This window comes from Amaranthus tricolor, chromosome 3, assembly GCF_026212465.1.
Source record: "Amaranthus tricolor cultivar Red isolate AtriRed21 chromosome 3, ASM2621246v1, whole genome shotgun sequence".
In the NCBI taxonomy this organism is placed as follows: Eukaryota; Viridiplantae; Streptophyta; class Magnoliopsida; order Caryophyllales; family Amaranthaceae; genus Amaranthus; species Amaranthus tricolor.
In genome coordinates this window covers 29,414,543-29,439,501 of record NC_080049.1, presented here as the reverse complement: position 1 = coordinate 29,439,501, position 24,959 = coordinate 29,414,543, and the positions used below count along the sequence as shown (strand labels likewise).

At 32.5% G+C, this 24,959-nt stretch overlaps 3 protein-coding genes across 4 annotated transcripts; 2 read left to right on the top strand and 1 right to left on the bottom strand.

Annotated features, from left to right (window-relative positions):
- Nucleotides 1–278: 278 nt before the first annotated feature.
- Nucleotides 279–1,861, bottom strand: LOC130807490 (adenylate isopentenyltransferase-like). Its single transcript, XM_057672704.1, has one exon. It carries the CDS (start codon nucleotides 1,485–1,487, stop codon nucleotides 483–485), a length of 1,005 nt encoding a protein of 334 aa, XP_057528687.1. The 5' UTR covers nucleotides 1,488–1,861; the 3' UTR covers nucleotides 279–482.
- Nucleotides 1,862–6,787: 4,926 nt separating this feature from the next.
- Nucleotides 6,788–11,251, top strand: LOC130807488 (caffeoylshikimate esterase). Of its 2 annotated transcripts, none has more exons than XM_057672702.1 (8): nucleotides 6,788–7,182; nucleotides 7,277–7,306; nucleotides 8,479–8,581; nucleotides 8,679–8,825; nucleotides 8,926–9,056; nucleotides 9,421–9,558; nucleotides 9,958–10,056; nucleotides 10,146–11,251. In XM_057672702.1, exons 1-8 carry the CDS (start codon nucleotides 6,874–6,876, stop codon nucleotides 10,359–10,361), a joined length of 1,173 nt encoding a protein of 390 aa, XP_057528685.1. In that variant the 5' UTR covers nucleotides 6,788–6,873; the 3' UTR covers nucleotides 10,362–11,251. The 2 variants fall into 2 exon arrangements, with proteins under 2 accessions (XP_057528685.1, XP_057528684.1); XM_057672701.1 differs by having other exon boundaries at nucleotides 6,789–7,182; nucleotides 8,452–8,581; nucleotides 10,146–11,247.
- Nucleotides 11,252–12,143: 892 nt separating this feature from the next.
- Nucleotides 12,144–23,629, top strand: LOC130807489 (uncharacterized). The gene is made up of 6 exons (XM_057672703.1): nucleotides 12,144–12,627; nucleotides 16,078–16,210; nucleotides 16,308–16,411; nucleotides 20,124–20,295; nucleotides 20,411–20,551; nucleotides 22,758–23,629. The coding sequence occupies exons 1-6, from the start codon at nucleotides 12,578–12,580 to the stop codon at nucleotides 23,133–23,135; spliced, it is 978 nt and encodes a 325-aa protein (XP_057528686.1). The 5' UTR covers nucleotides 12,144–12,577; the 3' UTR covers nucleotides 23,136–23,629.
- The last annotated feature ends 1,330 nt before the right edge of the window (nucleotides 23,630–24,959 follow it).

Sequence of the window (24,959 nt, the reverse complement as noted above, 5' to 3'; positions counted from 1 at the left end):
GCAAATGAACGTCAGGAAGCAATGCAAACTTACAAACACTTAGCTCATCAATCACATATTCAAATCTAATTAGAGAGCTATTCATGGTATCCAAATTAGGTCGATACCATTGAAATCAACCTATCACAAGTTTGAAAAAATTGAAAAATATATAAATGCCATTAGAAATTTTAAGATTTTTGATAGGAGTAATATGATTAAAATAGCAACATAATAATAAAAATTAGAGATACCGAGATAAGAAAAAATAAATCCGAAACTAAAAATATGGAAAGAACTTTTGGAAAATTCTCAACTTAATTTTCTCATGACAAAATTTTAGAACTCTATAAATAAATTCTATCAACCAAAATTGATCATTCAAAGTCCCATCGATATTTACTCATTTTTTGAAGTAAATATATAGAAAAAATGTAATTTATATAAAAAAAATAAATAAAAGAAAAAACACAGAGAAAGAAGAGCTGGAAAAAGCTGGAAACCTACTCATTCAAGAAACTGTTCACAATCTTCATGCTTGGTTCAATTACCTGTTTTTGCCAAATATCAGACCAACTCTTTGATCCTTCCAAAACTGCTCTAAATGAATCTGTACCGTCTATTCTATTAAGACACCACCCTCCATTTTGAAGCCGTTGGATTTTTTCAATCTGTGTTTTAGCTAATTGACACGTATTGTCCTTGATATTCCTCACCGCTTCATCATATAGTCCTTCCCGCACTGAATCATTCCCTTCCTTACAACCGTACCTAAAGTACCGCTCAAATTCAGGTACCCCAATCGCCCTGGTTAATCCACAGTTTACCTTCATTGTATTGATTTCTGATTTATAAAACTCGGCCAACTCGTCCAACATTCCCGAGTCAAGCATATCATCAACTCGCTTCACTAAATACTGGTTTAACACAGGAAGAGAAACATCGATCCATATGAAACAACATCTGTATTTTAACTCTGAACAAACCGAGTCTTTCCCGGAAAATATATCCGAATCCGGGTTGAACCGGTTTGATAAAAGAGCGTAAATTAACGAGTTTGAACCACCTACTATTAATGGAAGTTTTCCGCGGGAAATAATATTGGAAATAACTTTAGAAGCAAGAAGACGATACTGAAACGGAGTCAACTCACCGTAAAGCGCCGAGTCAATCTCACCGAGTAAATGGTGAGGAACACCGCGCCGCTCTTCGATGGAGATTTTATTGGTTGTAATGTTTAAACCTTTGTTTACCTGAATCTTATCGGAGTTAACGATTTCGGAAGGAATACGGGTCGCTATATCGATAGAAAGTCGAGATTTCCCAGCACCAGTAGCACCACAAATGGCGACTACTTTATCTTGGGGACATCGTTGGCGGCAGTACATTCGGTTTCCAGTGATGAAGATTATTTGACATGGTGTTGTTGAAGGGGGTTTAATGGATGCTAAAATAGAGAAGGGAGATGTTATAATACAGAAATATTTGTAGGGTAAGGTAAACCTCATAGGAAGAGAGAGAGGAGAGAGAATGAAGAATGAAGGGAGAGAAAGAGGGTATATTGGGGTTTGTTAGCTAAAACGTAGAGGTAGCGATGAGGTGTAAAAGGAAGAAACAGAAAATATGTGTGAGAGAGAGAAGGGAGATGGAGTAATGGAAGGAAAGAGTGTAATTGTTAATCGAAGATGGAGGTTGAAGAGAGAATGTAGGAAGGAGAATGAGAAGGAGAATGAGTGAATGATGCATGTAAATGAAAGCCGTTGATTTACAGTTTTACAACATACAATGATTCAACACACTGCGTTTGGTTTTTAAGTGATGACCAACCAGGATTCTTTTAGAGTTTCAGTCTTTCAGAATGATGCCGCAGTTTTACTTTTTATATTGATGGTGTTCTTCTATGGCTATTTTTTTTGATGTTTTCGGTGCTTGCCATATATTCTTAGTTCATAGCTCATTATTATAATTAGTTATTTGACAAATTAATTTTGATTTTGAATTCATTATCAGCAATTTGTTTAACAATAACTTATTTATATTAGTAAGCTGTTTTAAATAGTTAGTTTATCAGAATATTATAACTTAATGATTTGACCATTTAATTTTTTATTTGTATTAAAATAAGCTAAAATTGTTTAATAAACTACTCTCTTCTATTCACCATAAGTGTCCTATTTGATTTATGCAATTTATTCAATACAGTTATTCAATCTTTAATATCTCCGATTGTGCATAATTAAAAATTTTTAAAGTTGATATGAATAATTCTTGTATTGAGTCAAATCAAACAAGATCTCACTTGACTATGTTTTAACTTGTGGTGAATATTGTCCAAAAGCAAATGAAACACTTGTTGTGAATAGGAGGAAGTATTTTGCTAAACACCCTCATAATTTATTATTATTGTATCATTTGATTTTGAAACGTGTGTCTATTTACTATTTTAGTTATAAATTTATTTAATTATGTTTGAGTAAAAATTATAATAAGTTGATATTAATAAATTTACATTGAAACGAATAAGACATCACTTAATTATGTTTTAATCTATAAATAAAAATAAATATAAATTAAGAATGATTGATAAATAATACTCTATTCAAAAAGCAAATGATACTATAATATTGAATATAAAATTATAAAAGATGCATGCGATTGAATCTTCTTAATGCCTTTAAAAAGTAAGAAAAATATTGAAAATATTATTTTATTGAATTAAAAATGTTACAATATATGTGATGGACCATTACAAACATTAAAACTTATCATAAATATTCATTTTAAATCGTAAATTTTAATTATAAAATTATTAACGAAAATTTTAAGAACGACAAGGTTTAGAAAGTCATTCTAGATATTTAATTTTGAATTTCATCGATTTGCCAATTAAATTTGAGTCATTTCTAGATATTCAAATAAAAACGTCACTCTCAAACATAGCATAAAAGTATTCAGTACGTTGTTATATTGGCTTGAGTTGTTAAGTGGAATTCTTAGTTGGTCTACTCACTGAAAGTATTTGTTAATTTGCTAGTTGATAAGTAAAAGGGTGAATTTTTAAAAATTTTTTTACAATTTTATTTTTCTTTTGTTGAATAATTACATATTATTAAATGTTAACAAGTTATAGGTATGATGGGGTAAACATATAACACCGGCTCAGACAAGGGAAAAATTGGGGCCAAGTTCTTAGTTCCTTATTTGGGCTTGATCCTCATGTTTTCTTCTACGACCCTTGTAAGGGTAAACTTTGGTGGCTGACTACTACCTGGACTAACTAAAGCTATTTTTGGGGATGTGGACGCCTATATGGTTAAGACTTAGATGGACCGGTAATTCAATTGTTTGTTATCTATATGCTCTTTCTTGAAAATTTGAATAAAATAAGGTTATTTAATAACTTAATTCTAAAAATAAGCTTCGTGAAAACTTATTTTCCAAAATAAGCGTCCGCACATCCAAGCCTAGCCTTGGGAACATTCGTTGTTACTAACAGCGAAACATTGAAAAAAAAAGGGATCAGTCTTTGTTACTAACAGCGACTTAAGGAGTTGATTGGTCAACTCCTTAAGTCGCTGTTAGTAACAACGACTTTAAGGTTAACTAGTAACTCCTTAATCTCATCGGCTGGAATAAGGAAGTAACTGAGAACTGAAAATTTAAAACGCATTAAGTCGTTGTTACTAACAGCGACTTAAAAAAAAAAAAAATTTTTAAGTCGCTGTCAGTAACAGCGAATGATCCCGAGGCTAGGCTTGGATGTACGGACGCTTATTTTGGGAATTAAGTTTTCACGAAGCTTATTTTTGGAATTAAGTTGTTAAAACATCTTATTTTATTCAAATTTCTCTCTTTCTCTATATATCTAAGTATCTAACCATAGTTTTATAATACTTTTTAATTTTTTTTTCATTTATTTCATAATACTTGCTCCATTAGATATAATATGCTATTCACTCTTACACTTTTTTATTTTTCTTTTTCATTTATAAATTATCTAATTTACCTCATTAACTTTTACACTTTTGTTATTAATTTATGTACAACAATAATATTTTGCTATTGACCAATTATTATCTTAATACTTGTGTCAATCTAAAATTTTGAAGTATTATGGATTGGAGGTAGTAGTATGCTTTTACTCCATTTATTTTTCTAGGATTGCATCAAAGAAAGAAATAGTAAAAAGGTTTATGCCTAGAGAGTTGTAATTTTTTTTTGGTGTAATAAATATCACATTAAATGATGAAGGAGATTAAATTGAATAATTTGTACTAAAATAGAATTTTAATGTTTAAAAATTTGATGTGACTGACCAAAACTTGTGAAATCTAATTCCAAATAAAAATGATATAAAATTAGATGGACAACTTCAATAGAAAATTGATAAAAATTATAAGGGAGGGAGTAGTATTATAATATTCCACCATAATAAAATTTTTAACCTCGTAAAATTAGAGATATTTAGAATCAAAATTATGCATTAATAAGCGTGCGAAATCAAATGGAATATTATCTAATTTACACTTATGTTAAACATGACATAATTGACTAAAGTCAACTCAAACCTAGTATAATAAGATAAAAAGTTAACCCAACCTCAAAACCAAAACGACATAAAGTTTGACCAAAATTAATTTAATCTAGATCATATTATCATTTAGAGCGTATAATGATTATCGGATTTAATAAATTACTAATCCAAATAAATTAATTAAATAAATAATTAATTGGAAATATCCCAAAATTACAAAGTTACTAATTTTGTGGAAAGTGTTTTTCACGAATCATGAAAAGGCTCGCGGGTTGCGAGTTTGTTTTGAAAAAAAAAAACACAATTCGCAGGTCGCGTCTTTTGTCACTGGTCGCAAGTTTGCGGGTCGCGACTTTCGCGTTGGTTTTTGCAATGTTTGTTTTATTCAGTTTTGTTGGTTATGCTATTACTACCTACAGTTATATTGGTTATATTAACTGAATATATTGGGATGAATTGATTTTATGATCGACATTGATTCGTGAATCGATGTTGCGGTTCATGAAGTGACATATTACTTTATGTATTGTTGTATGCTCTTCTAGAAATATAGAAGGCATGTGTGAGTTATTTCATACATGAGATATACATGTAAATTCTGAATTTCTTATCCTCTCTAGCACTTTATATAAAGAAAAATCCTCGATTGTAAATTTTCATATTCTTCTTCCACTTAAGTTTTCTCATGTCATTCTAATTTCCTTGTGTTAGGAATTTAGTGAAATTCTTTGTATCTCATAACATATTTCCGGTTTATATTCTCAAGCACCGTAGTAAGGAGGAAATGATGTTTTAGGATAGAGCATCTCGCCTAAAATTTATATCAAGTAACATACAAAATCTTCTTTCTACTATGTTCGATATATGGTGATTCCTGATGATGAAGTTCACATTTGGTATATGTTAAGCAAATGTTTGAACTTGTCATATGTTTTTGTAACCAACTGAGTTTTTGTAACTTCACTTTATATGTTTGATTAATACTTTAAAGTCACATATACAACAGATCCTAATAGCTAAACCCGAATTTAACTCTATCCAAAACCTTTTCTTACTCGATTTAGTGTTGATTCAACACACATGCACAAGGTTTATCTTAATAACAAAACTTACACTACTCAAATTAGCAATATGACCAAAAAAGTCTAAAATCCAACAAAACTCAAATCCAACCATTATCATCATCATCTATTTGGTATATTCTGCTTAAAGAAAATATAATTACCTTTGATGTGGGATGAAAAACAACAGACAATAACTTATTAAAAGATAAGGAGATAATAAATATAATGATATACGACTCGAAAAAGTCATGCCAAAGAAAAAAAAAAACCCCAAAACACTTTTAGACAAAAGTAAGACAATATAAATTAACAAGGAAAAACAATAATTATAAATGGCCTGTTTGGCTAATAGATGTGAAAAGAAGTTGTTAGCTGAAATTATTGACTAATTTAACCAGTTGAAAGTATATAGCTAATAAGCCACCTGCCCTCCTACTTAAGCTAGAATTAAATATTTTTAAAATTACGTATTGATTGTTGACAGTTTACTAGAGAGAAAGTATGACAAAATCCAAATACTAATAAAAAACTATTAAGAGTAGCATACAAGTCACTTATCAAACATTTTTTTGACTGTTTGTCCAACCTAAAAATCAAAAACAATAAATCATCGAAAAGATAAATAAAAAACTAATTGTCAAAAACCCAAAAAACTTGAAACAAATCAAATCAAGGTAAATGACATTCCTAGTATCCTGCACAAAGCAGGGTTCTGATGGGGTTTTTTTTCCCGAAAGATACGGACAGGGCTGGCCCTAAGCAAGTGCAAACCGTTCGTACGCCCAGGACCCCCAAAAAATTTTAGTTTTCAACTAGTGCTAAGGTTCGAAACTAAAGGGCCCATAAATAATCTTTCGCCCCTAGACCCTGAAAACCTAGGGCCGACCCTCATAAGACAAATATACATGTTCCCTTGACGAAAGAGTAAAAAGGATACTTGCAAATTGCAATCAAGAAATCTCCCGATTGAAACTTGCCCTCACTAAGAATCAAACATAAATTTTTACTCAACACGCAGATACTCTCAACAAATCAAATAAACTATATAGATAACAATATAAAAACACATATTATAATCATTAACAAAATCGGACATGCTAATCAACCAAAGCTCAAAGCTCAAAGCTCAAAGCTAGTCCATCACCCGGTTATCAACCGGTCATGCCGTGTCAAAATTGAAAAATACTCCGCATTTTTCACATTTAAATTTGAGTACACAATTCTTTATCACTCTTAAAGGCCAAAATCACTAATCAGATCAATGAACTGACGACTTTTCTTTCACCAAATCACAACATGAAATTATCTCTCTCTTTACCCCTCCGACCATCTCCTTCACCTTTCACAGCTCATACTCATACTCATACTCATAATCTCCCTTTCAAGATCCCCACAAATTATCCTCCATTTCTACTTCCTGTTATCAAATGTTCTAGTTGGCCTAATCTTAAGGCCATTGCTAAAAAGAGGAAAAAAGGACTTGAAGATTTAAGTGATGAACTTTATAAGTTTTCTTCTTTTAATCTTGATCATGCTCCTGCTCGCAGACAAGTCCGATCTGCTTTCATTGATTTTCATCAGAAGCTTGATCATGTCTTATTTAAGGTATTTGTAGTTGAATTTCGTACGATTTAGGTTTTGTTTCTTAATGTCTTTAAATGATTTCATTGATGTTGACTTCTGATATTTTTTTGGGTAGTTTGCTCCTCATGGGATCAGAACAGAGGAGGTATGTTAGCAATTCTTTTCATGTCATGTCTAATTGTTCTTTAGTTTTTCTCATATAAATTTATCTCTGCTACCATTTCTGTAGGGTATTAAACTTAATTGTTTGGTGTTGATTGGAAAATACTGATTGTAATTTGTTTTTTTTTGGGTTAAATCTTTTAATTGAGGTTAAGATTGCATTAAATTTTTTCTTAGTTGGTCAAACTTAATACTCACAGTCACAATGTGCATACCGATGAAAAGATGGAAATGATTTTATTAGGTATGCCAATCTTGAGGGGAAAAGGTATAATTTGGTTTCTGAATTCTAATATCAATAATGAAGGTTATTCGAGTATAAAAACTAGTTACTTGGTGGAGATTGAATTGAGCAGTGTAGGTTTTCTAACATTAAAAAGAGTTTTTCTTAGTTGTTTAGTAGTGCTCCAAACAACCTTGATCTGAATTGAGCTCAAAAGATGCCAATGATTAGACTATGAATGCCAATACTGGATAGGCAAAAAGCTAGAATTACCCTCTTTTGAAATGAATGATTTCACAAAAATTGAGAATGGAGGTGAATTAAGGAAAAACTAGTGCTTATTGGGTGTTTTGTGGCTAGTAGTCGTAAGGGCTATGTATTACAGGATACAGTAATTGTTGAGCATTGTTGAAGTGCCGGTTGTTGCCTGCATATGATTATCCCACATAGAAGAAAGAGAAGAGCGTATACCACCTTATGAACAAGACGAGTAACTCCTACTACTACCCATTAATTTTAGTACTGAACCTTCTTTGGACTTGTAAGTGAGTAAACTTTTTCCTCATTGTTTGGGTTGCCCAACTGCATCTCTTAATGGCAAGAGCCGGGTTTGTTATTGAGGCTTTATAGCTGGTCATTTAATTAAACTATTGGTTTAGGGGCCTTTAGTGCCTAATGGTCTTTTATGGGCTTGTAGCTAAAGGACCATGTATAACAGGAGAAAGTAAAATGTTGAGCATCAATAGAAAGTGATCTCGTCATTAACTTAGAAACTAATATGGATAGTTATATATGAAATATATTTTATTGTTGTTATGGAGTATTTCTCAGGAAATATATTTGTATTAAACATTAACAAAAATGTTTGATCAGTTGCTTAATGATGTAAATGCTTGATTTTAAAGTGGTATGAGTTAAACTCAAAAGCACAGGAGATTTTTTGTAAGAGCTGGTTGCCAAAAGAAGGAGATCAAATCAAAGGTCTTGTTTGCTTTTGTCATGGATATGGTGATACGTGCACGTTTCTATTTGAAGGTCAGATGGGTTCTTGAGTCACAATTTAAGGACATTCTATTATAATTGTTAACCCTGATATTGTGAAGATTACATTTTAAGGAAATTTTCATTTTAGGTATTGCAAGAAGAATTGCCGGTTCTGGATATGCAGTATATGCTGTGGATCATCCTGGCTTTGGTCTATCTGACGGATTACATGGTTACATTTCCAATTTCGATGACCTAGTTGATAATGTGATAGAGCAGTATGCAAAAATTAAAGGTCTGCTGTGTCAAATTATGATAAAGAATAGCTGAAAGTTGCTCTTTATGAACAGTTTATTGAATTATTCAGCTGATTGTGCTTCAGTTTAATATGACAGAAAGGCCAGAGTTGCAAGGTCTGCCTCGTTTTATCTTTGGGCAGTCGATGGGTGGCGCAGTTGCATTAAGAACACATCTCAAAGAGCCCGATCAATGGGATGGAATGATTCTTGTTGCTCCTATGTGTAGAGTAAGCTAACCCCAACAAGAATTCTCATGTGTAGGAGTGTTTTGTGCTTAGATTGGTTTGTTTTGATGGGTTTGATGCAGCAGAATGTTTAACTTTGAATCTTCTTTTTCCGTAATCCAGAGCCATAAATTTTCATTGTTCAGAAATTACCCTTGAGAAATTTCTGAATTTCTGAATCCTGTCCAAACTAAAAGGAACAATTTCTGAATTTCAATGTGACTTAAAATTGTGAAATTTTACATGACCATTCATCAGAAAAACAAATTTAATCGGAGTTCTTATAATATGAATTATGATTGTACAAACTTTTCATTTACCGACTTTTGGGGTTGAGAACTTATTGTAATATATATGCAATTTTAAGGTTGCAGAGGAAGTGATGCCTCCTGCTGCAGTATTACAAGTTGCAAATATCTTGGCTAATGTTATTCCAGAAGTCAAATTCTTTCCAACCAAAGACTTAGCAGAGCTTGCATTCAGAAACTTGAAGTACAGAAAACTGGTTTGTTCTTCGTCTTCTTCTTGCAAAATTTTCAGGAATTCGGTCATATAAATTTATGGTTGCAACTAATTAACCAAACATAAGATTAGGTCAAGGACCTGCCTGTATAATAAAATGTCAAAGGAACCAACTCAACCAAATATTAAGCTAACGGTTGAGGCCTTGGATATGTTATACACGAGAGCTCTCTGGGCTAAAAGTGTGGCCCTCATATATAGCGCTAAATACGCCACTTCAAAATGTGAGGGGTGGATAAGATTTGTACTTGTGACCTTCTGTTACATTGAGATTTAATACCATGTCAAAGAATCAACCAACTAAAAATTTAAGCTAATAGCTGTGTCATATACTCTCATAACATCAACTTAATAAATTCCTCTTGTTATGTGTTAATCACAGGCTTACTACAACATGATCTGTTACTCTGATCGTGTGCGACTAAAGACTGCAATGGAGATTTTAAGGGTCACAAGAGAAATTGAATCAAATGTTAACAAGGTTAGGTGTTTATATACCTTAAATTAGACCTTCAATCGAATCAAATTAGATGAATCTTGTATTAAGGTTTCATTGGCACTGAATTACAGGTCCGTTCTCCACTGTTGGTTATACATGGAGCAGCGGATATGGTGACAGATCCAAACGTAAGCAAATTTCTTTATGAAAAAGCATGTAGTAAGGATAAGACATTGAAACTATACAAAGGAGGTTATCATTCCATTCTTGAAGGTGAACCTGATGATACCATTTTCACTGTTTTTGATGATATTGTTCAATGGCTAGACGCAAGATGCTCCTCTTGATTGAATTTTTTCGTCATTTGCTCGAACCCTGCCAGTCTTTTATGGTAAAAACCCTTCTCTAGAGTTATCATTCATAATCAAATTTACTTTTATGATAACTTTAACATGTACTTGTTTTCATTCAATTATGTGAATTGATGTAGAATAACTAAGAATTGGCTTCATGTAGAGAAATTATCGAATTTGAGACACGCCCAAGTGCTGTCAACATATAACCCATTGTTTTTTAAACCGAATAAAATCGAAATATCTTGTATCGATTGTAATTTCTATGTCTCAAATACCTGAGCCCGCCCATAACTGATATGATAATGGTTTACATTTTTCCATCTTTTTTCTTTTCATCCATACAAACTGTGCCTTGTAGTATGTTTTATAAATCATGTGTATGATTTTACAATTTAGTAATAGAAATCAAGGGAGCTTATGCTGTTCACATAAAGATAAAGGTCAATTCTGAGCTGAGGGAGAAATCAAGAAAATGAATCAAGGGAAAGGACATACATAATGGTCTCAATTCTTGTATATGGTCCCTTTTTTTTTTTTTTTTTTTTGTATGAAACCACAACATTCCACTTTCAACAGTCAACACCAAGAAAATGAAAGAAAGCATAATGACAACAGGATCCACAATATTCAACTGCTATTTGTTTGATGATGGCAATTGGCAACAAGTAAAATATTCCATTCCACTTGAATCCATAATACTCGTACTATTTTAGCTTGATATGAGTATTTGGGAAATAATCGGTTAATAGCAACATGTTAGTTTTTCAATTTTATAAATAGGGACATCTCAAAAATTTTAGAGGCGAGAAAAAAATATTATAGGCCCTTAAGAAATAAAAGTTTTTCAATTATTTTATATATACCAAGACTGTTAAATAAAAGTACTAAATAAATATGTACTAAACTAGTATAAATACTCGTGCATTGCACGAATTTGTTAGTATAAAATATATATAAAAGACCAGTTTTAAATAATAATGTAAGTTTATACTATTGCTATTAAATTTATTAAATACATGACTTTTTAAAATTATATTGACGTTTTTTAAATTATTTACCCAATATATAACTTTTTTTCATTTAATTGAATATATTAAATTCTAAGTTAACTAAAAGAATTTCTATAGTAAATTATACAAATACTTACCTAATTTAGCTCTAATTTTAAATTAAAAAATATTAAATTATAAATTAGATAAATATTGTTATGTAATCAATTATCATCTACTGCATAATCTTTTGATCTAATTTCCATCCTAAGACAAAACATGCATTACGTATAAAAATTCATCAGTATGACGTGTAATCATTTCACATTCAATAATTTTTTTTATTTGTCATATACTCATATCTCTTTGAAAAATAACACTTAAAATTTTCTAACTTTTTTATAATATTATATGATATGATAAACCATCACTATTTACTATCCTAAACAAGAAAAAACCATAACATAACATAATACTCTATAAACCATTCCGAACTTGTTTTATTACCATCCCAAACAATAGAATGAGACTTAAAAGTATATTGTCATCAATTCATTTTTATTGTTATCTCCTTATAGTTTGCAACATATTTTTTTCCATGTTATTTAGTTACACTATTTGTTTTTTTACCCTTTCTAACTTATAAATTCAATCGTTGATACTTTTAATTATATATTAAAAAATTATAAAAACTCAAAATTAATAAACTTTAAATTAATACGATTCAAACAAAATTTCATATAACTATATTTTAATTTATATATTACCGACAATATAAAAGTCAATTTAATTGATAAATAGTACCTAAGTCAACTATATTGCAATTAAAAAAAAACGAAAGAAAATAGTACCTTTGCTTTTTCTTCATCAAGCGATCTTAACTTAGATAATCAACCATCCATTAACACCATTCTTACAATTCATATATACATAACTCATCCTTTTTTGTTTGGCTCCGATTTCGCATATGGTTTAGAGAAAACAGTATCAATTGTAGTAAATTGAGAATTTTGATTTAATATAGTTATTGAGGGCGTACCCAAATTACTCTCAGTAGGGTTTCGATAGCCTACCCGAATCAAAATTAAAAACTTGTACTAAATTTACAGAAGCTAGTAATTCCAACGTAGCAATGGGCTTCCTAACCTGATTCAATGAAATTCGATTGGATTGTCGATTAGCAGAAAGAGGAAATCCGATATCTATAAAATCGATTGGATGTCAGTCTTGAATCAGCTCTTCAATCGGGGTGTTCTCGGCACCAGATGGTTAGCTCACTACTTTCCTTTTTATCCCTCTAGATTTCCCTCACCTCGAATAATACTTTTTTGTTTTGCAAATTGTTGATGCCTAATATTATTGATTTTTGTTTCAGAAAAAGTCTTGATTTTGTATTCTTTTGTTTAAGCTTAATTTTGATCAAGTATATGGTGTTGTGAAGATGGGTATGCTGTCAATTCGAATTTTTTTTATCAATAATGGCTATAAGTAAAATCAATGTTTGCATATGATTGTACTTGATTAATGTAGCATTTGGACTTTGAATTGAGAAGTGATGAAAATTTACTACCAATAATTAAACGCCCTGACCTCCTGTATAGGTAATAGCCTTGTTAGAGCCTAGAGGCATTAGTTTCAACTTTCAAGTTAAGGAAAATCAGGTGTGCTGTTATGTGATTCTAATCTCTGATGCAAATTCATGGATCTGGTATATATATTAGTAACAACGAGTTTACTAATAGGAAATTCATTTTTGTTAGTATGATGTTGTGATTGGTGACTTTTGTTCACCCAAGTATTGAGTTAGCTTAGCCAAGTGTTGGACTCTCTCATCAGGTTTCATGGAGCATGGAAAGAAGTTTTGATTCCCCAAGTTGTCACTTAGCCAATTTAAGCTTAGATTTGTTTTAGGTATCTTGGAGTTTCAAGCTTGGTGCTTGATGACATTGAGCTGAGTTTGTCTTGGTTAAGGAGTTCAAGGCACAATGGAGAGTTGCTTTCAAGGTTTGTCTTTGTTGCTTGGAGTATTGAGGTGAATTGGGGATTTGAGCAAGAAGCAAAATCTGTCACGTGAAGAATGACCTTCTGCTAGCCTTTGCAAGCTCGAACGAGCACCCTGGAATTCAGGAGTTGGAAAGTTTGAAAGCCTGCTGCTCGAACGTGGAGCAAAGCTGCTGATGCCTCGTAATTCCTTTACTCAGCTGCCACGTTTCTGCATGCACATATTTGTGTTGCATCTCAAGCTAATGTCCCTTATTCCCCCATTTGAGCTTCCCCTTACTTTCTCTATGTATTGTATCCCTCTCTTTCTATTCTCTCTTCCCTACTCACATTAGTTGTTCTACCATTCTAATTTGTAATACCTTCATATTTGTGAGCTTTAAGCTCTTGTCCTTTAAACACATGAATCAAACACTAGCTCTAACTAAGGACGTAGCCAGATTTGGTTAACCTCGTAAATTTGTTGTTAGTTTGTTCATCTGTTTTTTCATTCTGAATACTTGCTCTATTATTCTACTCCATTGATTGCATCAGCCAACACATTCCCTAACGTTTCTAGACTGATTTCATCGTTTTCGCTTGATATCTACTGTGCTATCAACTAAGTAATGAAGTTATTATTGAACTACTAAAATAGAATAATCTTCTTTTTTCAATAATGTTTGAATTGGGATGTGCTTCTCAAGTTTCCAATTACTTGTAGATCAATAATATTTACAACATGTCTCTTTTTTTCATGGGGCTAAAGATTTATAGTAGTTCTTTAATTTTAATCATAATAGACTATATTAAAACGCTCATCAAATCATGTGCACTTAAGTTTTTTGAAATTGTTGATTATGTTTGCTACCAAAGGTTAATCCGAAATAACCTATTTGCTATCACCAATAAGAACTCCATCTAGGTGGGAACCACTTATGCCCAACATAGTTTTCCCAAGTAGAGCAATATACTTTGGCTTTACTACTTTATAATGAACATTACATACTACTGATCCCATGTCTTGGAAAATTTGACAGCTATGCTGTGAGTACCAAACGTGACAAAGGCAAAATATTAAGGCCCATGGATTAAGAACTTATTGTTGTGGAGCTAAGCCGCGCTTGGGAAACTGATGTGGCATATAGCTATAGGAGGTGTTTGGCAAATGACTATTATTTGTTGGCTATTGGTATTTTTAGTTGGCTTGTTTAACCCAACGAGCCAAAACCCAATGAAAAAGGCCAACCAAGTTGGCCTTTTGATTTTAGTATAAAAGCGGGCTATTCAGCTAGTTGAAAAGCCAAAAGCCAACCAAAAAGCCATTTACCAAACACCTCTATAGACTGAGATTTCTCAAGGGCTGATTAGGACATGAGGTGTACTGTGTATGTTAAAAGTCTAAATTTTTGGGGCCAAACCCTCCAAATTCTGGTACTTTGTTTATACTATTGAGACACCTGTGAATGAAGTGTATGATATACTTAATGGTCCAAAATAACTGAAGATCAGTCAAAAGGTACCGGATAGAATCACTCTTCCCAAGATCAAATAAAATTGATGGTTTGTAATCACAGGACATCTTAATGACAAAAGACAAATTTCATATGTATGGGATTTGTTCCAATAATCTAAGGAACATTGTTTTCGAATTCAGTCTAATTAACACCTGTTCTTTGAGTACTAGTATAGAAAACCTTGTCTTGATTCTGCTACTAGGTGGCTAGGATTCAGGCAGAAAAATTGGTCTGTTCATAATCACTTGATCTGGGTGCAGAGACTATACAGAGGAGTGAAAAGAAAATATCTTTGACTTCTTTGGCTGCTGTTTTACATATACATGACCTGAAACACTACTTTTTCGCCCAATAATTTCGTTTCAAAAGAATATTCTGTACACAGATACAAAATTTATCAAAACTTAGATGTAGATATGTTATAGGAAAAATGAATATATTAGAAAATAGATGACATTGAAACTGTAGTTTTCATGTTTTGTGTTTTTAGAGATTGTATAAAATTGCTTTCATTGGCATGTTACTTAGATGTTCATTCTTATTTCCCTGGAAGCTCATTCTTAACAGCTTGCCCTTGGCTCTTTGATTGTAGGTTGCTTTGCTTTTAATTATTGTAACGGCCAACAATGTAAAGTTTTCATCCAAAACATGGCCGAGAAAAAGCCATAAATCCAAAGGATGGCCGATAAAATTCAAATTTGATTAGAGCCTGGATTAAATCAAGTTTGTGATTCTTTTGTCCTTCACGGTCTCTTATCCGCCTTCTGTTTTCAGTAAACTGTTTATTTTGTCTTGATAAATATGTAGTGGGTTTGTAGACTGATGGATCCTTAGTCAGAGAGAGGACTGAGGAGAGAGGGTGTCCTAAAGCGACTTTATTTAAATGTCTTGTTTTCTATGGAAACAACTGGATTCAGAATTCTGTACAGATTGAAGCTTTACTTGTTTCATGTGTTTATGCATGCATGTCACATTATTATACATAAATGCTCCAATTTTTAGAAGACTTTTATTTTTGGATTTGTTGGATTTTATCATTCACTGAAGTGTTTGAATTTTTGCTGAGGTAATTTCTAATCTTGAAAGTGTTTTTGACTGTCCTTTGATTTAAGATGTAACTGGTATGTATCATACATTATGTCACTTCCTTTAACCATATGTACATCTTCATTAAGGACAATTATTGCTCAATCAATAATTGTGTTGATGATGGTTTTGTAGCAAAACGTGCTTAACTTTGGCGATCTCCCGAATCAAGTTGCTGCAGAATAGGAGAGATGGCCAGCTGAAACAAGCACGCAAGGAAATCGCACAATTTTTGCAGAGTGGCCAAGAACCCATAGCTAGAATCCGGGTAATTGCTCATGTCTTGCAAATATGCTCCTCTTCCTAAATAGGCACTTATCACATAAGATATCATAGTCTGAGTCATGAACCGTTTTTTTTCGAAGGTTGAGCATATTATACGAGAACAAAACATTTGGGAAGCATATGAGATTTTGGAGATATTTTGTGAATTTGTTCTTGCACGAGTGCCTATCCTTGAAAGCCAAAGGTAATAACCTAAGACATTTCATTACTTTTATGCATGATGTTGATTGATAAGTTATACAATCGTAGATCAGAAAGATATTTTTGGACCTCTCAAGAGGTTGGCATTAATTTATGTTATCATTTGCTTTAATTAGCATCATGTTTATGTATGTTAAAATTTGTTATGTCTTTATTGAATTTTTTGGGTTATTATTTCATGAAAGACTTCAAGGGGGCTACCTTATAGGAAAAAAAAATTTTCTAATGTAATGAATAATCCATCTTTAGTGTAATTCAATTTATTCAACAACAATAATGCCAAAACCTTAATCCTAACATATTGACTACTCAAATCAATTGTGAGAGATCCTTAGTAACAAATATGGAGTATTTTATTCCTATGTCCTTGGACTTATATATCCAATTCAGGTTAGATACATTTCAAGTGTTCAACTTGGCTATTCTTAAAAAAATCCCTATATTATGAAACAACTTGAAACATCCAAGTGTCTTACCCATGTTTGAGTCGGAGTCAAGGGTTTGACACAAGTACTTGAGGTAATGAAGAGTTTGACTTATAAAGCTTTATATGACCTTATTTAATATTGATCTAGAACCAATAAATCGGTGGCAATGATTTTTCTTATATATTCTCATCTTCCAATTATTCCCTATCTATGCTCATGCCTATGTTGCGGACACAGCTTCAAATTTCGGTGTTCAACACATAGTTTGGTGTTTGAGATACATGGACATTGTGAAAAATTCGAACACAAATAGGGACATAACAAAATTTATTTATCCTCTTTTTGAAAAAATTTAGCATAGTATGAACCATATTCAAAAATAAATAATTGAAATAAAAATTTTCTATTTTGGGTTCTTGTTTTGTGACTTTGAAACTTGAAGAACAAAATTTATACTCTCTCTATTCTTAAAGTTGTTCTCAATTGCCATTTTGGGTTGTTCCATTTGTTGTTCACTAATGATCTTCTATTTATATCACAAATTTTGGATAAAATTAACCCTTTTCATCTTCATTTTAATATTTTAATGATACTTATGGTCCTTATATATTTTTCACTAACTTTTTAACATTTATATATTGCATATGGTCCTCACATATTTCCCAATATTTTTATAAAAACATTTTCTAATGTCGTGGTCCTCATATTTTTCCACTAACTTTCATTTAATATTTTTTAGCATTTATGGTCCTCTTTTTTCCTTCAAATTTATTATTCAATAAAATAATATATTTACCATTTAAAAAATTCTATTTTTCTTAATTCTGGTGAAAATTCCTTGTGGGAACATCTTTAAGGAACGAAGAGAGTACTTTGCAAACTCTAATGATTGTTTTGCATCAAAACATAAGGTAAAATATAAAGAAACAAAGTAATCGTATCTGCTTGCACAAAGGTCGGGTTTGACAATGTCCTGTATCCATGTTATGTCGTGTCTTTTTACACGACGCCGTCAACCACGTGTTGTGTTTGGGGACATAGAATCCTGTAGATTCCAATTCTTCATGTCATTCTTTACTCATATTATCCACATCATCTTAAGCCAACCTATTCTCTTTCTAAGCCCCTAAAAGTTTCAACATTCCACTTTTCTATATGATGCATTTTCAATTTTCTTTGTAAAACTCCAAACCAATGTAAATAATTCTCTCGTTTCTCTCAATATGTACTCTAAGACCCTTTCTTTATGTCTTGATTAGATTTTATCTATCAAATTATATTCTTTCATTAATCTTAGAATGCCCTTCTAGCTGTCTCATTTTCCTATAATGATTTTTTTATAAAATTAACATTTTAACCATATAATAGTAATGATATAATGGCGCAACTGCCAATGCCGGCAAACCTTGATTGCACAGTTGCGTAATATTTTTGGTCGACCACCATCTGAGCCACCTGCACTGTGCTTTACATTGTGATCAATATCTTCATTTGTGAAAAAGCAAGCCATGTTACTTGAAACACTCATTTGAAAGGAGGTCCTTTGTATCCAACTTTCCAACATTGTGAATTGCGAGTTACTATAATCATCCATGCTAAAATGACACTGCGTATATTGTGTCTTATTCGACTTGATTTCAACTCTTGATGCTCGCATCATGTTTAATTTATGAATGACCCAACCTCTAGTTTTTTCCACTAAAACAATGTTTTCAACAAACACCACGCACCATGAAACATTTTAAAAACTTAACCTCATTTGATAAACCACTTAACTTTTCAAGATATTGATTGCGAATCCATAAGGCAGAAACTACATTTACTATCTATTGTGATGACTTTGAGATTGCATTTGAATGATGGTCACTAGTTTGATAAGTGAATGTTTGTTGAAGTATCCAAGTAGTCATCCACCTTATGAAAAATGGAGAAGGAAAAGGATCTAGCTTGAAAGAGCTCAAAATAAAAGGATGAAAATTAGATTGTTCATAAGCAAGAAACCAGTGTTTGTTCGGACTCACCTAGTAAGTAGTAACAATGGGATCTTTAAGCACTTTTGGTATACCATGGTGTAAAATGCGGTAACGCGGTAATAGAACGGTGATGCGGTAACGAGAGGATGTAGTTATTGTAAAGACTAAATATCGGTGTATCGTAAGATATACCTAGATATGACCCAAAACGAATTTTTTTACAACTTTATGACGCAGGAATATCGCTTTGTTTGTTGTAAAAACCTTTACAACGGGGCGTATGTGATGTGATATGATATGACCTTGTTTTTAGTCTTTAAATTCAAAACCTTTAAATAAAAATCTAAACATCCCAAAGAACATCTTTAGAAAAGGTTGAGTTACAAAAAATTTGCTTGTTTTACTAGGAAAGAATCAAGTTAGTATATCAATTAAAGCATACCTTAAAATAGGTTCATTCATTTCTACATATAATAAAATTAGGCAAGGTTAACTCTATGACCTTTCATCTGATACAACTCTCTAATTTAAGACTTTTAGTTAAAGCTCACTAACTCCAAGGTCATACGTTCCAAGTTACAACTCATGAACTTATATACCTATAATTATCCATGCATGTTGGACTTTACATCATCTTAACTTCTTACTTAATTAAAGTAAAAAGCTAACTTAAATATGAACTTAACCAGCTCTTATTACACATAAAAAGCTAAACATTTATTCCTAGAATGCTGAATCAGACAGCTTAAGTAATGTCACTTTGGTATTTATGGAGGCCTTGAAATCTTGCTTTTAATTTCTCCCATTAGTTTCCAGTAACCTCCCACTTTATTAGCTTCATTAACAACATGATCAACTTGCATATCATTAAGTCCATTTCCAACGACTCTTGAAGTGACCAAGAGAGTTAAAACGCTCCTCTTTGTAACTGATTTTAGCCATAAAATGAGCATTGGGAGGAATTTAATTAATTTGATTTCAATGAGAAACTTAAGGCTCCCTTTGATTTTTTCACACGTGTACTTGAATTGTACTTGAAGGTACTTTGGTCAAGTCTTGCATCTCCTTTGTATTTGTTTGACACTTCTTCATTTGAGACAATTTCCTTGATCTCTTGAGAAAATGCTTCTTTTCTCTATATCCTACCTGCTTCTAGCTCTTTTAGCTGTCTTATTTTTTTGTGATTTATACAAAGATAGATTTATTTTGGAATAACACTTTCCATTTAGCACCTGTGAGGTGCTCTTTTGTACTGTAGTATTTAGTGCTTATATTTGTTATATGTGGGTGGTAGGAATTGTCCTTCGGAGTTGCAGGAGGCTATAACGAGCATAATATTTGCTGCTTCAAGGTGCTCTGATATACCTGACCTCCTGCAAGTTAAAAACTTGTTTGCTGCAAAATATGGAAAGGAGTTTATTTCAGCTGTCTCCGAGCTCCGACCTGATACTAGTGTTAACCGTACAGTTAAGAGTTGTATTTTCCTTTAATGTTTGATGTTGTGCATGTGCCAGCAGTTTAGTGTCTCTGTTCTAGAACTTATATGTTTCACCAATTTATTCTTTTAGTTTACACTTGCAGATAATTGAGAAACTCTCAGTTAGTGCTCCATCTGGACAACTAAAACTGAAGCTATTAAAGGAAATTGCAAAGGAATATAATGTCAACTGGGATCCTTCCGAAACTGAAGTAGAATTCTACAAGAAACATGATGATCTACTGGTATGCCTTCTTTTTTCATTTCTTCTGCATTTCAATTGTGTCAAGCATAAAGCGTTTTATCTATTGGCTCTTCCGTTATAGTTTTGTGAGAAAGCCCAGCATCTAAAAGAAAAACATGGACTTCGGTTTTGGATCAATCAAATTTTAAAATACATCCTTGAATATATTATGACAAAACTGATTAGCTAGAAGGAAGAGTTGAATGCACTCAGAGAACATGACGTGCCAGTGTCAATTTTGGTAACTCATGGAATTTTTCTTTCTCTTAATATGAAAAGTAAGGGTTGGTCATTGGGAGAGGGACCTCATAGTGTCAAAACTAGGCCACATCCTATCATGTCGTTCGAGTAGTAAAGTTTTCCAAATTTGGTGAACTGATACTACATGCATTGTAAAAGTTTAATAAAAACAACGATTTAGGTCAGCTCAAGAACATCTCATGGTCTCGATTGAATGTCATTTTCGAAAGGGTGGAAAGCTAGCCTTCATCATCTTCCTCCATTGTCCAATGTTCATCATTTTAAAGTCAACTAACTTTTAAGTCCCCACCATATCGGAAAAGTGAGATATTACCATAATGCAGCTCTAAATTTCTTCTAAATTGCAGCCGACTACGATATGATTACCTTTCTCCTTTTAGAGATCATCTTTTGCTGGTACATAATTTGGAAATGTTGGTACCAAAAAAATAGTTCATACTATCTGCTAATAATTTTCGACTTTACATGAAACAAAATGGGTCATTCTCAACTTCTTCATTTAAAGGGATTATATAACCAAGATGCTGACCCCTCCAACCCACTGGACACTTTTTTTCAAGTCCTTTTTCTTTATAATCCATTCAGGGGGACATGTCTTTTATTTTTTCAGATATAAATGATCAAGCTGAAAGATACAGAAGTCTTTCATTTGATCAGAATTCAGATATATAAGACCCCCCAAATTCTTTTGGGTCGTTATGTAATTATAAAATCAAAAGATTGTCTAAAATTTACAATTAAAAGAAGTGGCTTAGTGGTTAATAGTATAGTTTTTGAACCAAAGGTTGGGACTTGCGTGTCAAATCTTAACCCCCTTACGTTTTATTTGTTTGATTAACTTACCCTTTCTAACTTACGGTCGAAGAGTTGCCTCTACTTTTATCTTCATTTGTCTGTTTTTGCCGTTTGAGGTAAGCAGAGAACTGTAAAGTTTGAAGTATGAGTGCATGTTTAAAGCTCAAGCTTCTTCCTTCTAACAACTCATGCATCTTTTCCACACTCAATATATAATCTTCTAGTTGGCGAGCTTTTGACCAAACATCTTAGTCTGCAATATGCTCTCTTAAAACAACTGTCTTTTAAGATCTCTTAGTTTGACATTACATTGTCTTCTGACCTGTTTTTATCCCCAGGTGATTTCCTCAATTCTAAAAGCTGTCCTTCGACGCAACTTTATATGTAGGAGATTTTCACTCTAGCCATTGGCACACACCCAAGGCATCCTTGTTAGTTTTTTTGCCTTAGAAATGCTTTAGAACATTCAAAGGATACCTTTAGAGAACCACCAGTCACCAGTCACCAGTCACCAGTCAAATAAGCATGAGCTCATTGTTTCCAGTGTTCATGAATGATATCAGGTCAAGTCAATAAGTCTAAATTATTGAAAATGAGTAGCTCTAAGATAGATTGAATATTTCTTATGTTTATTGATTATTCCTGAGATATGTCTCATGAAGTGAAGACCAATGCAAGGACCCATGACTTACGGAAGAGGGGAGCATTATATTTCTGTTAGGATTGGATAGCACTAGGGATCATATTGCAAAAATGTTGCTTCAATTACAATTGCTGTAATGATCATAGTGATGCGATGACAGGGTGATGCAATTGTCGTGTATCCAAAATCCAAATCCTGGACCATGGCCTAAGTTAATTGGATAGCACTACTAACAGTTGAAGTTCATGGAACTAAATGGAACTATATTCTTAATAAAAGTGAATTAGTGAAATTTGAGAATAAAAGTTATGTGCCAAAGTGAATGAAAATCAATTGAAAACAACTAAACTGCACTGATTTTGTTGGGACTTCACCTTAACCTTGAGTTTCAGTATTGCTATAATCTTTTGTTTTTATTTTTAGAAATTCTTGCATCTGTGTGTTTGGCCTTTTGAGATGCCAAGTAAGTCTAATTTTTTCCTGGAACTAATTTAACAATTGTTCATAGAATGGTCCGAGGTCAATACTTGAGAATTCTTTGCTTTCCGGGCCTCCCACCCAGCACTTACGGGATACAGCCTCTCCATCATCCAATGATGCACAATCGGTTATGCCTCCGAATTCAACAACCAAACCGAGTCTGCAAAATCTTCAACAATCCCAGCCAACATTGAGTTCACATGGGGCTAGAGCATCAAACCGGAACAGCTCTACTGAAAGCTCTATAAATGACGATAGAAAGGAGGCAGGAATACGTTCTTCCAATATCTTAGAGAAAGCTAGAGCAGCAATCACCTCAGCGGAACGTGCTTCAGCTGCAGCCCGAGCAGCTGCTCAATTGGAGAATGTTAATTTTGGGTCGTTGAAACTAGAAGGGAAATCCTGAATGAATTAAAAAGACGAGTTCAATTGTAATTGTATCTTATTGTGAACCGCTGTCTGGAAACTAGAGCAGTGAAGCTGCATATATAAATTCTAGGGTTTGGTATCCCGCTTTTTCGCTTTTTTTGACATTGAATAATTGGTTTTAGACGCTTAGCGTTCACATTTTATCCACATTAAGGAGCGTTGAAAAATAACCGCTTAAAAGCTCTGTGTTTATTTCAACGCTTTTTATTGTATAAAAATAAGTGTAGAAAAACTGTATATTTTGTTGTAGTAGATGTAAGTAAGGCATTTGAGATGTTGAAAGTAGGCGTTAAGGATACGGTAAGTAAGCATTAAGGATAATGTAAGTACGCATTAAGAATACGGTAAGTAAGTATTAATTCTTAATGGGTTGGACTTGAGATACGTCTTTTAAAGAGACAGTCTCTCGTGAGATTAGCTGTAATGTATTTATAAGGAATAGTATTGATAGGTTTCTTGGATTTTCAATGATGAGGTGGCAGTCATGGGATTCACAAAACGTTGAACTTGTCTTTAAGTATTGAACGTTTGTCTCGTTGGGCTGTCTTGACTTATTTAGAGTACTTTGTACTCCTATTTATTAGGTTTCTTGAATGGAAATAAGGTAAAGTTTCTTGGAAATTTGAATAAAATAAGATGTTTTAACAATTTAATTCCAAAAATAGATTTCGTGAAAACTTAATTTCCAAAATAAGCGTCCGTACATTCAAACCTAGTATTGGAGTAAGTCGCGACTTAAAAAAAATTTTTTTTTTTAAGTCGCTGTTAGTAACAGCGACTTAATGAGTTTTAAGTTTTCAGTTCTCAGTTACTTCCTCATTCCAACTTACGAGATAAAGGGGTTGACCAGTTAACCTTAAAGTCGCTGTTACTAACAGCGACTTATGGGTTTTATTATTATTATTTTTTTTGTCTTTCATTGTTAGTAACAACGACTTTTACCAAACCTAGGTTTGGATGTATGGACGCTTATTTTGAAAATTAAGTTTTCACGGAGCTTATTTTGGGAAAAAGTTATTCAAATGTCTTATTTTTTTCAAATTTCCAAGTTTCTTTAGGGCTTTTTCATGAGTTGAGATAGCCCAAAACAAGTAACTTCATATACTTATTCTAGCATACTGCTAATAGTCTTGGACAAAAATGATTTTAGGAGATAACATAAGTCAAAGTGCAAATAATTACATTATATGAAGCTATATATAGTTATTAGAAATCTATATTATAATATTAGTCCAGTTTTATGGGTATGAGAGACTCTTTGGCCGCATTCTTTTTTATGAGTATGAGTTGTCGTCTTCCTTCCCTTCCTAAACGATTCTGTTCATAGTTTTTTCTATGGGCGAAAATACATTGGATATGATGATAGATGAATATTAGTCTAATTTTAATTTTTGAATTTGGGGTTATTTCTTCTTAAAGCCCACAAATTCAAGACTAGAAGAAGCTAAGGGTCCCATATATATTTTAGAGTTGGTGATAGTAACGGAGCTCCTGAAATTCACTAACAATCAACATGCATGCAGCAGCATATAGTGATGTTTGAACTAGCTACCTTGATCTTCAATAACTTTGATATTATTCTCGTTGCACCCAACACCACCACCATGGACCACCTCGAGAATTACAAACAATTATGGATCAACCATCTATTTGCTCATATTAACAAGTTATGATGTCATATACTCATATGAATAATTTCAATCATTTCAATCACAAGTTTAAGGTACAATAATGATTGAAATTAAGGGTATATTATTATACACTATTTTCTCTAATTAAGTCTCAAAATCTGATACTCCTA